This window comes from Molothrus ater, chromosome 9 (genome assembly GCF_012460135.2).
Source record: "Molothrus ater isolate BHLD 08-10-18 breed brown headed cowbird chromosome 9, BPBGC_Mater_1.1, whole genome shotgun sequence".
Lineage (NCBI taxonomy): Eukaryota > Metazoa > Chordata > Aves > Passeriformes > Icteridae > Molothrus > Molothrus ater.
In genome coordinates this window covers 14,375,843-14,388,603 of record NC_050486.2, presented here as the reverse complement: position 1 = coordinate 14,388,603, position 12,761 = coordinate 14,375,843, and the positions used below count along the sequence as shown (strand labels likewise).

General features: G+C 41.3%; 1 protein-coding gene across 1 annotated transcript; it reads left to right on the top strand.

Moving 5' to 3' along the window:
- Nucleotides 1-1,188: 1,188 nt before the first annotated feature.
- DR1 (down-regulator of transcription 1) lies at nt 1,189-12,736 on the top strand. The gene is made up of 3 exons (XM_036388068.2): nt 1,189-1,769; nt 7,182-7,345; nt 10,581-12,736. The coding sequence occupies exons 1-3, from the start codon at nt 1,550-1,552 to the stop codon at nt 10,725-10,727; spliced, it is 531 nt and encodes a 176-aa protein (XP_036243961.1). The 5' UTR covers nt 1,189-1,549; the 3' UTR covers nt 10,728-12,736.
- The last annotated feature ends 25 nt before the right edge of the window (nt 12,737-12,761 follow it).

Below are 12,761 nucleotides of genomic sequence, written 5' to 3'. Positions count from 1 at the left end.
CCCGCCTCTCTGCCCGCTGGGGCACAGGCCGGGTGTCCCTCGGGGCTGCGGCTCCTCGGCACATTGCAGCAGCTGTCCCTGTCTCACCCACAGAGCCCAGCGGAACTCCCTCGCATGCCGGAGCTGTCCTTCTCTTTGCCTCAGTACTGTCTTACAGAGCCAGAACCGAATTCCGTGCTGGGACTTGCAGCAGCCCCGCCCTGCCCGGCCTCTCCCCAGAGGAGCTTAAAGCTCCTGCGGATACCAAGCACTGCGGCTAATGCAGGGCTCTAATGCAGGGCTCTAATGCAGGGCTCGCTGTGCAGCTGTGACCCTTTTGGTGGGGCCCGGGCTGCCGGGGCATGCAGGGACCTTCCTAGGACGGCAGGCCGGGGACTGAGGGGACAAGAGCGTCCGCAGCAGCCGCTGTGCACAACTGAAGGCCCCAGGCAGTTCCTAATTCACACCTCTGCAAAACACCGGGTGCCCGGAGCCCAGCAGAGAGGTGGAACAGCAGCGAGGCCGAAAGGAGAAAGCGGGAATTAAATGACAGCAGAGTGCTGGTGGGGCTGAAGGGAGCCTGGCAAATCCCCGCTCTGCAGCCCGAGATGTCCTCGGCACCTGCTGAGGGCCAGCACAGGGTACTGGACAGAGACATCCACAGAAGGGCTGGGCCTGCCGGGAGCCCCTCGGTGTCCCTCAGCTGTGGCTGTCTCTGGCCTGCAGCTCGGGCTGGGCTGCATTCCTGGGCACTTTTTTCCCTTTGCAAGGCAAGACCAAGACTGTGGGTTTAATGAGCCTTCCACAAACACTATCGTGGTCTGGCTAATTCTGTCTCATACAACCATCACACTACTGGTTATGGAGTGAAAGGAGAAAATAGCGTGTAATAGATGGCTGCCGAGGAAAACCAGCCCTGCCTGCAAATCGTGAATTAACTGTGGATTAAGCACCGAGCCTGTCCTGCTTCGGGGACCAGCCTGGCGGGGCTGTCGGATCCCCTGCCACTGCCGGAGCCGAGGGGAAGGGCAGGGGGACTGGGTGGGGCCCGAGCGCAGCTCCCGGCGCAGGGGGGCGGCTGAAGGACCCCTCACTGCCGCCGCTGCTGCCGCCGCCCGCACGTGGCACCGCGGCCTTTCCGGCGCTCCCGGCGGCGGAAGCTGTTTCGGCTTCCGGCGGAAGCGCCGTCCCTCGCAGGTTGAGCCGGAGTCGGAGCGTTTCCGCCTCGCGGCCGCCGCACGACCGGGGCCAGCCGAGCCCAGCGGAGCCGCGCGCGGGGCGTTCCGCCGCTCGCCTCCCCTCAGACCGGTCTTAAGGCAGCGGCGCCGGCGGCCGAAGGATGTGGCGGAGGCGGCAGTGGCAGACGCCGCGGCCGAGGGAGCCCTGAGCCTGAGCAGCGCTTCCCGGCTCCGCGACCCCCCGGCCCGGCAGCGACCCCCGGCCCGGCCCCCGCCGTCCCCCGCCCCTCGGCGACGTCGCCCTCCGCGGCCCCGCCCGCCCCCGCCGGGTCCCCGCGCCCTGGAGCCCCGCGCGGGCGCTGAGCGCAGCCCGTGAGCCGAGCGCAGCCAGGATGGCCTCGTCGTCCGGCAACGACGACGACCTCACCATCCCCAGGGCTGCCATCAACAAGATGATCAAAGAGACGCTGCCCAACGTCCGCGTGGCGAACGACGCCCGGGAGCTGGTGGTCAACTGCTGCACTGAGTTCATCCACCTCATCTCCTCCGAGGCCAACGAGATCTGCAACAAATCGGAGAAGAAAACTATCTCCCCGGAACACGTCATACAAGGTGAGCTTCCTCCCCGCTGTGCCGGGTCGGGCACCGCACCGCTCCTGTCCCGCACCGCTTTTTGCTCTCCTTTGCTCTCCGCTTGCCTGTAGCTACGTAGGACACAAAGGCAGGGGCTGGTGAGGGTGTGGAGGAGAAGCGTGTGCTGTCCGGCTTGCCCGGCGCACTGCGAGAGAGCTTGTCTTTGTGTGGTTAGAGCGGCTGCTGGCTGTGTTCAGGACCAGCTCCGGTTTTGTGCTTCAGAGAACCTGTGATGCTGTGAGTGAAGTCACCAAATCTCTTCCTCGTACCTGGGAAACGAGGTCTGCTTTTTCGAATGGAGACCTCGTGTTTTAAGAATCTGAATGTAGTAAATGTCTTTATAGTCGGAGATTGATTATGTGGGGCCCAGACTTTATTCCATGGTAGTGTTGTCTGGAATCTCTTAAGAGTATATTTCTTTAGGGCTGTCCTTACAGTCTCATTGTTTAATGTTGGATGTTCGTATCTGTTGCAGAAAGCATTTAAACGTGACCTATGCCCTTGTATCTTTCTGTGCTGTTGCCTTGCACTTCTGCTTGCTTGAATAAAAGGCGAGTTCTCTGTCTGTCTCGTTTATTTTTCTTTAAATTCTGTCACAAATAAGGAGTTTTCTTGCCTCATCCTGAAGTCTGCATTAGGCATAGTTTTTTGTCAGAACTCATTTGCTTTGCTTCTTAAGCCGGGGTTGTTGATACCGGTGTTTGCTGCAAGCACATTTATAGCAGCAGTAGTGAAAGAGTACTTTACTTGGCTACCTAGTAGAGATATTAACAGCTGCATTTGTAGTACAGCTATTTTCAGGGCTGTGATGGTATCAAGTTAATTTAAAAAATGTTGTGGTTGTATGATTTTTTTAAAGCAATATTTGCTGTTTAAGCAAAAAAAAATAAAATTGGTTCGCTTGAAATTTATTAACTTGCTCACCAGAAGAGGTTCAAGTACTTAACTGGGTCATGAACTGCAAAAGAAAATATTTAGCATGTATGAGCTTTAATGTTAAATGAAATGCATGTAAGCTTGCAAGTTTAGTAAAGTAGCTCCATTACAGAAGCCTAGGATGTAAAGTAAAACCTGTGCTTGCACATGGAAGCATACTTTGGGTGTGATGCTCTTTTATACATGGGTAGTTTTTTCAAGTCACCACAAAAAACATTTGAATTTAGTTCTTAACACAGGAATAGATGTGATCTTTAAGATTGAGGGCAGTAGAGGGTTTGTGTATGAAAGTATTTTGTACCCAGTAGTGGTGGTCTGTAGAAAAAAATTCACCTATTTCTGTCCTAGGCTTAGTCTGGGTTTTTTGGAAAACAAATTGAAACTAAAGTGCATAACATCAGCAGATGGTCCCATGCCAAGTATTTTGCTGGGTTCTATGTCCTTGTGTTATCATATCTTAGGGTTAGAAAAAGTTATTTTCAAATTAAATATATACTTTGTAGTAAAATATTGCAATGTATCAATTTATGTAATGTTCTAGAGATGGAATGGATTTTCTGCTGTGCTTATGTTTAAGGAAGCTGTAATTGCTATTAGCTCCTTTCAGAGGCTGGTCAGCTGGCAGATGATCCCTCTGTGAGGTTTGAGGGTTTTGGCTGCCAGTTTGGAAACGGTGATTGTGTGTATAGGTAGAGTATTTCAGCATTTTCATCCATCTTCATACATTCTAGATACTTGCTATTTTGAATGCCTCTTAATGCAGCAGCCTCATGACAATGATGCTAACAAACGAGGCAGTTGAAATCTGTTTGTTGTGGTCACCCCTGTGTCTTTTTCCTTCTGAATGGTTAGAAGTCAGTGAGGCTAATGGCCACACCTGGTCCAGCCTAAGCACAAGGTGCTGCTCAGAGGAGTCTTTTGGTACTCTCTGAGAGCTGGATGTGGCAACTGCAGATGCAACTGACCCTGTGGCTTTTGAGAATTTAGGGCAGAGCAGGGCTTCCTCTCAGGTGAGTTTGCTGGCTGACTGGAGCTGTAAACAAGAAGTTCCTAGATTGGGAGCAAGAAGCAGGAAGGATGTTTTGCTGGGCCAGAAGAGGGGGAAGAGGCACTCTGCAGTTGGTGGCACTCTGCCACTGGACTGTGTGGAGGTGAGGTGAAACTGCCCTTGGTCACTGTGCTGAGGTGTTTGGCTCAGTGGTGCTTGAGACGCCCCTTCCTTTGCTGCACTGTTAAAGTGCTTGTATGGCCCTGTGCTGAGCAAGAGCTCTCTCTCCACCCTTGGGTTATACCTCAGATAGATGAGGTCCTTGCTTGTTATTTTGTGTGGTGGCACTGGCACAGTGCTGTCAACAGCATAGGGAAGGGAAAGCAGAGGCTTCTTGCATCTCATTAGAGACCTGATTTGATAGATGTTCTCAGACTATGCCAGCACTCACTGCTGGTAACAAAATGCAAGACAGCTTTCTTGGAGAGCAGCCAAAAGCATCAAGACTATGTAATAGTTGTAAGTGGAGATCTATTGTTGAGTTCCACCATCAGGAACCCAGCTGTGAATCTGCAGCTCTAGAAAGCAAATGAATGTTCTTCCATCCTGGAACAGAAAATGGAATCATTTGAGTGTTATATGACTTGTGACAAAACAGGCTTTTTATGAGAAATGCAATTTTCGTTGAAAATGATGACTTGTAAAATCACCTTTTTTATGAAGTTGGTTACTTTGATTACTTGGTCTACATGGAACTGTTGTGCAGTAAGGTAGGCTGTGGATTGATTTCAAATCTAGTCTCTTCTTTTTGTGGACTGTTAGGATACTGACAGTGTGTATATTAGCACAATTTTAAGAGTCTCACACAACTGTTCATGTTTGGGATTTTATTTTGGAAGTTCTTTTTTTCTTTGAAAGGAGCAAAAAAATTAAAAGTCTCAGATATTAATGACTTGATTTTATAAAATAAAAGTAGTACTAACTATGTGTCACTGATTACTCAGAGACCTGCACCTTCATGCAGTCATTAAGAGTAGGAGGAAACTGGGGAAAGGATAATTGTGATCTGGTGTTTGTAAATATGAGTTGTGTTATCCCCCTCAAATGCTATGTTTTGGAATTCAGCTGTTTACATTTGGTGGGCTAATTCTAGTCTCAGGAAGATACTGAACTTTCAGCAATCTGGGTAGGATGGTATGTTTAAGACTAAAAAATAGAAAGGCTTTGAGTTTTGATGAAATAGCAGCTCTGATAGAGTAGTAATCACTTGTCCCACATTTTAGCACCATGCTGGTATAAAGGGATTCATATTCCTTCCATTCATATGATTCATATGTGTTCTGTAAGCCTTGATGTGCTTCAGGAAGATGGTAAACTTTGTAAGTTGTTTCACAGGCAGTAGAATTTTGATGCAGTAGATTTATGATGCATAAATCATAATAATTTATGAGTCTTCATAGCTTTGTTATACTGAATAGTTGTAAAAATCTGTCTTGGTTGTATCACATGGGGGGTTTGAATTTTATTTTTGTGTCTGTGCTATATTCAATTCACAATTGTAAGTTCTTTCCATTAATTTATTTTCTTTTAAAGACCATGTAAAATTTCTGTAAAAACTAATCTTGCTCTTACCTTCAGACTCAGCAGTTGCTCATACTCTGATGCAGCAGATTGCCAAGCCTGGTCTTTTGACAAACACCTCTGGTTTTGCTGTGATGCTTTGTCTTAGTGATGTTAGACTTGTAGATTTCTTCAGTTTGGTTAAAAAAGTATGACTTAAAGAAGTTTACTGTATATACTGTTTACATTTTAAAATTGAATGAGTTCTTAAATATCTGTAGAGTATTAAGATAACCAGTTCTGGACTATGAGATATGGATTTGCCTCCTCTCTGCTGAGGCTGGATGAAACAAGTTTCTGAAGTTTTGGTAATTTGGTAATTCTCCTAGAAACTGTGGGAAGAAGTGTTTCCAGTGTCTGTGTGTGGGCTGAGGCTGAACTGGCATACTGTCTCTGAAGTAATTTGATTATCTCTAAATCAGTTTGTCTTTTAACTTCTTCTTTTTTTTTTTTTTTTTTTTTTTAAGAAATAAGTATGATGTGAATTTCTTTGCCAGGTGTTCTCTGTTACAGGGAAGGCAGTGCTGTATGACTAGAGGGCGGCACCCACAGCCCCGTTGAAGAAGAGTGTGTCAGTTGTCCCCCTTAGTCCAAGTTGGAAGCTGAAAACTTAGAGAATGCCTTTGGGTTATTGTTTAGATTATGGTACCATGATGTGCTGCTGTAGTTATGGCTAGGAAGATGTTGCTTACAAAACTGGTGTTAGAATATTGTCCGAGTTACTGTAAGAAAGACCTTGTTTGTAACAAGTTGTTGGTTGCTGTTGTGCAGTTTAGTGCTATTTCTTAAAAAGCTTGTCACAAAAGTTTGGAATTAAGATAAAGATTAAAGCAACTCTTGTATTGTAAACTCTGAATTGTGTAAACGCTGGAAATTAACCATGTTTTTATTAAACTGATACTTGTTTCTAGTAGAATTGGTGTTTATGTAATGTTTCCAGTATATTCTGTAATAGGTTCACTTTGGGTGTGTGTGGAGGCATGTCATAGTAAATGGTGCATGAGGAAACGGCCTTTTGTCACATGTGCTACCTGGGTTTTTATAATCCTTTCTATTACCTTTGCATTCTTTAAAAAAACTGTTGTTGCAGGATATAGCTGCTTTACCGATTTCTTTGGGCAGATAAAAGCGCAAGATTTTAGCTTCTGAATACATTTTAATGTGGAGATAAATAGAAGGGGTTCTGTTGAGAAACAAAACAATAAAGAGCTTATACATAACTTTATACAGCTTTATAGGTGTGAACTATGCATTTTATATAGAGGAATTTAGATACTAAAAGACAAAAGTTAAAATTCAGCAACCCAACATAATATTATTTATTTCTGCCTTTTTGAAGGATCTGTGATCACTTTACATGCATCACTTCTGCTCTGTTATAGGTTGCTAATTTACCTCCTACTGAAGACTTGCAAACCTGGAAAGGTAGAATCTCTGAGAGAAAATTCAGATAGAAATTCAGTTAGGAAGGACTTCTTAACTGTATAAATGTTGTCGATTCTGATATAGAAAAGATGGGAAAAAGAGGTCTTTTGGAGAATAATGCCTGTCTCTAGCACGGTGGATCTGAAAGCCCTGAATCCTTTGCAAGTGCAGAAGATTGGGTTGTACTTGAGGAACCTTAATTTTTTTAGCCTAAAAACATGTATTCCTACAGGACATAGCAGAAGAGAAAGGTAAAATAGCTGTCAGATCTTTTTAAGAATAGAGATTTTTGTCACCAGATGATAGGAAAGTTACCAAATGTTTTGCTTTTTTTTTTTGTTTTAACTAAACAAATCAGTATCTATTATCAGAAACTATAAAAGGTAAACAATGTCTTTTCTCTTTGTTTTGTTTCTTTCTAGCGCTAGAAAGTTTGGGGTTTGGCTCCTATATCAGTGAAGTAAAAGAAGTCTTACAAGAATGCAAAACAGTAGCACTAAAGAGAAGAAAGGCCAGTTCACGCTTGGAGAACCTCGGCATTCCGGAAGAAGAGCTACTAAGGCAGCAACAGGAATTATTTGCACAAGTAAGTGAAGCAATGCTTGTCCTGATGGGGTTGGAATAATTCATGCTGCAAGTCTAGGGCCACACAAACATGTGCACACCTCAAGAAATATCCCCTTCCTTGTGAATTGATGTGGCATCTAAGATGCTATTGACCGTGGCCTGCTTGAATTGGGGAATGTGAAGTGAACAAATAAGAGGCTGCCACTTGATACTTCTGTGATTTGACATACAGGACTTTGTATGTGAACATATTTCATATTCTAGCTTTAAAAAGCATGGGGTTTTGCTGCTACTTGAGTATTTCCAGTCTATCATGGAGAATACATTAAGAATTAGTTGATGAAGTGAAAGAATAACAGCTGGTTTCTAGGAAATTACCCGTTTTGAAGCATTCAAAAGTGAAAATAGCTTTTCTGTTTCTGACCATCAGTGCACAATTGTTATTTCTTATACTTGGAAAGAAACTTTATTCTTGGCAAGACTATAATTGAGTGAATTCATGCATAAATTTTTAAAGAGGCTGTTGAGGCATGGAAAAGGCATTTGCCTGCAAATAGTGTACTCACATATACACACACACACACACACTCCATCCCAGCCTTATCCCCTTCCAGCTTTCCCAGATAGTTTATCATCTCCCAGTTTGACTAAAATCCGATTTTATTTATTTCTTTTTCTCCACCATATTTCTCTCGACTACTCTCTTAGTTTGACAAGACCATTGTCTAAACTAAGAGCTTGGAAAGTTATCTGGTATTTCTCTTTTCTCTTAATCAAGGCCAGAGTCTTATTTTCTCACTTTGCTTAGTCTGATTTCCTCTGATGAAAATGCTTATTCAGTTAACGTCTGATTACTGTGACCTTCTCTCCCCTCTGCAATACTTTTATCTTGCTGAGACTGTTGTTTTTCATCTCATGACATGCCAACTACTTTAATCTTTATAGCACAATGAATTTTAAGGCATTTAAAATTTCAGCATAGCATGTAGCTATTGCAGTGAACTAGTTATGATCAAGTCACATGTACCTAACTCTTGTTTGACTGTACTAAATTAGAAGGACCATTATGGCTGCTTCTGGATTTTGGGTAAGATTTACAAATATGCAGTTTGATACCTGTTTTTTACTTACTATTTTGTGCAAGTAACTCACCGTGATACACAAAATAAAAAAGCAGCAAAACCAAGGTGTATTAAGGGAGTACTAGCTCCAGACTATCACTGAAAAAAATAAATTAAAAAAAATGCTGAAACCTCCTTATGCAAGCCACCCTTTGTCTAAGGAATGGCAACTTGAAGAATATTCTTTTAAAATTCTGTTACTGTGCCTTAACTTCTAATTTAAGACAGTGCATGCCAGTTTGACAAGATTATATGAATGCTTTTTAAAAATAGTGTTTGGTAATATGGAAAACGTTTGCTTAGATTCAAGGATGACAGTCTCATTTTTCAAAAATAGTAGCTGTAATGTGCTGTTGGAGGTACTGTAATTAGTCTTAAAAATAGTTACATGCATGTATGCTTATTTATTTGTGTTCATCTTTTTAATATTCTAGAGCATGACACGAATGCTGACTTCTTGCTCCATTTTGAAAATACCTGCCTGTTATTGTTATAAATATTTGACACCTCTGGCTTGGATGATTGTAAATATTTGAAGTCAGGGAATGTCTAATCCCAATATTCATGTCTAAGTTTTTGTGCAAGACAAGGGTCTTCATAGATTTGGGGTTTTTTTGGGGCTCCCTCGCTGGACTTGTGCAGTAAATGAGTTAAGTTTACCAGATGCTTATAGAGCTTCTTGGTCAATCCAGCTCAATGGAATTCTCAGTGTATGGGTTTTTCTCTCTTCCCATTTCTGCAATGGTGAAGTGTTGTCATTCCAGATGTGGCTGTGAGTGTGGGCACTGACAGAGTGATGCATGCAGTGTGAGGTGCTGAGCTCTGCTTCCTGGAGCATGCACATGTGTCAGCTCTCTGAGTGTACAGTAACCTTCACTGCACAGGCTCAGTGGGGAGCCCTGGTGTTACCTCCTGCCTGATAAAATTTGTGCCTTCCTACGTGGACAGATGCTGCTGCCTTTCCTTTGAAACTTTACGACATCTTAAATTGTGTTCCACCCTTGTAACTGTGCTACCACCTGAAGTTTGAAATACTGAAAAGTTTTCATGAGAAGAGATTTCTACTTCTGTATTTTTTTACTGCCAGAACAGAGGGAAATGTGACACTTTGTAATAAAAAGGGAACACTCCCCTTTTTTTCACATTGCTAACTTGACAAACAGGGTTTGATTGTTTTCCAGACATTATCTTTTGGCATCTTGTAGTTTGCAAAACTGAAAAAAAATTTGATACTTTGGAAAAAAAAAAAAGAAAATTCAGTGAGTGCAGTAGGATTAGAAAGGAGATTATAATAGTCTTAGTGATGACTTGTAAAAGTAGAAGAGTAAAATGAACTGGAAATTTTTCATTTTGAGAACATTTTCTTAATGGTCACTCAAAATAGAAGTTGAAGTTGAAACTGTAACACAATTAATTAGTATATTGCTGAAATCAACAGGAGTTACCAAAAAACAAGTGAAAATCCTGGACAGAAAAATCAAGATTCATCAGCTGAACTATTTGAAATGTTTTGGTAGAATCTTTTACACTTTTCAGCAGAAGTCCGTACCTTTCTGTAGCAAAGCCATCCTCAGCTGTCATACCTGAATTTGAGAAGACCATGCCTTGCTCTGTTTTGCAAAGATTGCTTAGCAAAGTAAGATAATGGCTTGCTTTGTTTCTGTGATAATGTGTGTCTCTGTGGTTCAGTTGGATGATTTCATAATTGGAAGTTTTGGTATTTGTAATCAACAAAGCAATGCTGTTCTTATCTCTGAACTGTGATTAAATGTTAAGATCCCTTGGAACTGATGTCTAAAGTTTGCTTTGCTTAACCTCAGTTAAATTTTTCATTAGTTAGTGGTTCAGCACAGTTGTTACAGTGGACCTTAAGTACACTAGTTTCTGTCTGTTGTTTTTGTAAGTGTAAGGCCTCAAAACAGTGGTGTCATCAGAGGGAGAGAGAATATAGCTAAACTTCTTGGTACAAATTATTAAGGTACTTCTCAATGTGGTTTTGCATATGCAGTTAATAAAAAATATATATTTAAAAAGGAATCTGCAGGTACAGATAAAAATGTGTTGAAAGAGAATCTGTTCTAGAGATTCTTCATGAGCTATGTATGGCCTTAACAATTAAATTCGTGTCTCTAGGCTAGACAACAGCAAGCAGAACTGGCACAGCAGGAATGGCTACAGATGCAACAAGCAGCTCAACAGGCACAGCTCGCTGCTGCCTCAGCCAGTGCATCCAATCAGGCAGGATCTTCTCAGGATGAAGATGATGAAGATGATATCTGAAAATCACCAGCTGAGTTGTCTTACTAAGAAATACTTTTCCTGCACAACGAAAACAGTGAAATGAATGCTTACCTGTAAGTTTGTATGCATTGTGGACTGGCAGTTGGTATTCTAGGGGTGTCTGCTGTTGTGTGCTGTACATGTATAAACTGTCCTTTTTGAACTCTTGAAGATTTAAGGTTCAGTATCATATCAACTTTGGATTTTTAATGGTGTATATGGAAATTTTAGATAGCAGTGCGTCATTTATTTGATCAATAAACAGTGTTACAATAAACAACATGTTTATAAAATATAGTGAGATTTATACGAAAAGCTCTAAATCCACATTTGCATTTCTTCCCTTTTAACTAAACTATAAAATCTTACTTAGAATTTTTAATTGTTTTTTGGGGGAGTGGTACAGTAGACATAATCTGTTAACGTGAAAAAAAAGTAGAGTTCAGCATAGAAGAGTCTGAATTCTTAGTTCTTTTTAAAATGAGGATGTATATGGCAATAAATATTATATATGCTCGAATACCACACTTGTTAAAATTTGAAAATTATACATTTTCACCAAGCTAGGAAAAGGTATGTTTAATAGGAGTTGTACAAATTCAGTCTTTTTTTTTTTTTTTGTATAGGGGTGAAAAAAAATAAACCCATGGTTTTATTATGACATCCTTTTGACAGTCCTAACTGAGTATTTCACTTCAAAGACTGCCTGGTTTGAAGAACTAACTCTTCTTTTACTTCACTCCAGTTTAATGTTAACTGTTGTTGATGGTATTTTGTAGTCCAGATTTATTCATATTGTTGAAATATAAAGCTGGAACTTAAAGAAACAAAATTGTTTTCTGCTGATGTGACAGGGAGTGATTAAGTATTTAAGACCAAGAAGGCAAAAGTGACCCTAACAGCATGTTTGTCAAAAAAGAGAGAATTTATTTAACCTTGATTAGTCATTGTCAGCATAATGCTAACATTCTCCAGACTAGATTGCCACTGGATTACTAAGATACCTTGTTGAGAGACAACATTTTCTTCACTCAAATTGGTTTGTAGGTAAGTCCAGGTTTCTGATAAATTGTTCCTCAAGAGTGATCAGCAGCAATACATGAACCAGAAACGATGTACTTGTCCTTTTGATAGTTCTGTTGATTTAATAGATGAGCAGCTGTCCTTTGTGTTGAAATAAAGCACAGTAGTGTCCATTGCTGAGTTTTAATGTGTTACTTGAAGTAATACTGGCATATCTTCTGGTACACTAATCTGAGCAGACTAGAAAAGCCACTTGCATGCTGCTGTAGTTGACCTCATAGCTCTCAGACAATGGGGATGGTTTTACCAGCTGATGTCCTCATGAGCTGCTCTAGTTGGAATTCTTGAGGAGGGCTGCAGCAGTCTGTTTACATCAGGATGCAAACAGCAAATGGTGGGCCCATTTTTACAGAAAGATCTGAACAAGATACAATTGGCATGTATTCAGATCTCAGTCACATAGTGACTTTTGATTTAAATTTGAGATGTTTTAAGTTGCATATGGAATAAATGTGAACATGTCTTTAAAAGCAGTAATGCAGTGAAAACTCAGAAGAGTATTTGTTTGAATGTTTAAGTTTAAAAAAGAAAAAAACCAACTTTCCTGGATACCAGATAAAATGTTAGGCAAGGTTTGACTGAGGAAGTGGTTTTCTGTAAAGGTTTAAGTACCAAAGGTAGAAAATCTAGTCTAGTGATACAATGTTAATGTGCAGTGTTGGCTTTTCTAATTTGTACTGTAACACCTTCACACTTTCTATTTTAAATGAGTCTTTTCCTTCTAAATAATACTAGGTATATTTTCACACCTTTCTTTTCTGATGCAGAAATCAGGTTAACATTTTACTGCATCTGGTATGTATGGTGTAATGTTTGAATTTTTGTGACCTTTCTTTTTGGACATTCTTGTGCTTTTTCATATGCTGTATTCTTCAAGCAATAAAATTCTGATGTGTTTTTATAAAATTGCTTTTATATTTAATGAACAGTCTGTCTTCTTCATTTCCTTTA

Coding starts and splice junctions, on each gene's coding strand:
- DR1 (XM_036388068.2), top strand. CDS start 1,550: ATGGCCTCGTCGTCCGGCAACGACGACGACCTCACCATCCCCAGGGCT. Junction 1,770..7,181: donor CCCGGAACACGTCATACAAG/GTGAGCTTCCTC, acceptor GTTTCTTTCTAG/CGCTAGAAAGTTTGGGGTTT. Junction 7,346..10,580: donor AACAGGAATTATTTGCACAA/GTAAGTGAAGCA, acceptor TCGTGTCTCTAG/GCTAGACAACAGCAAGCAGA.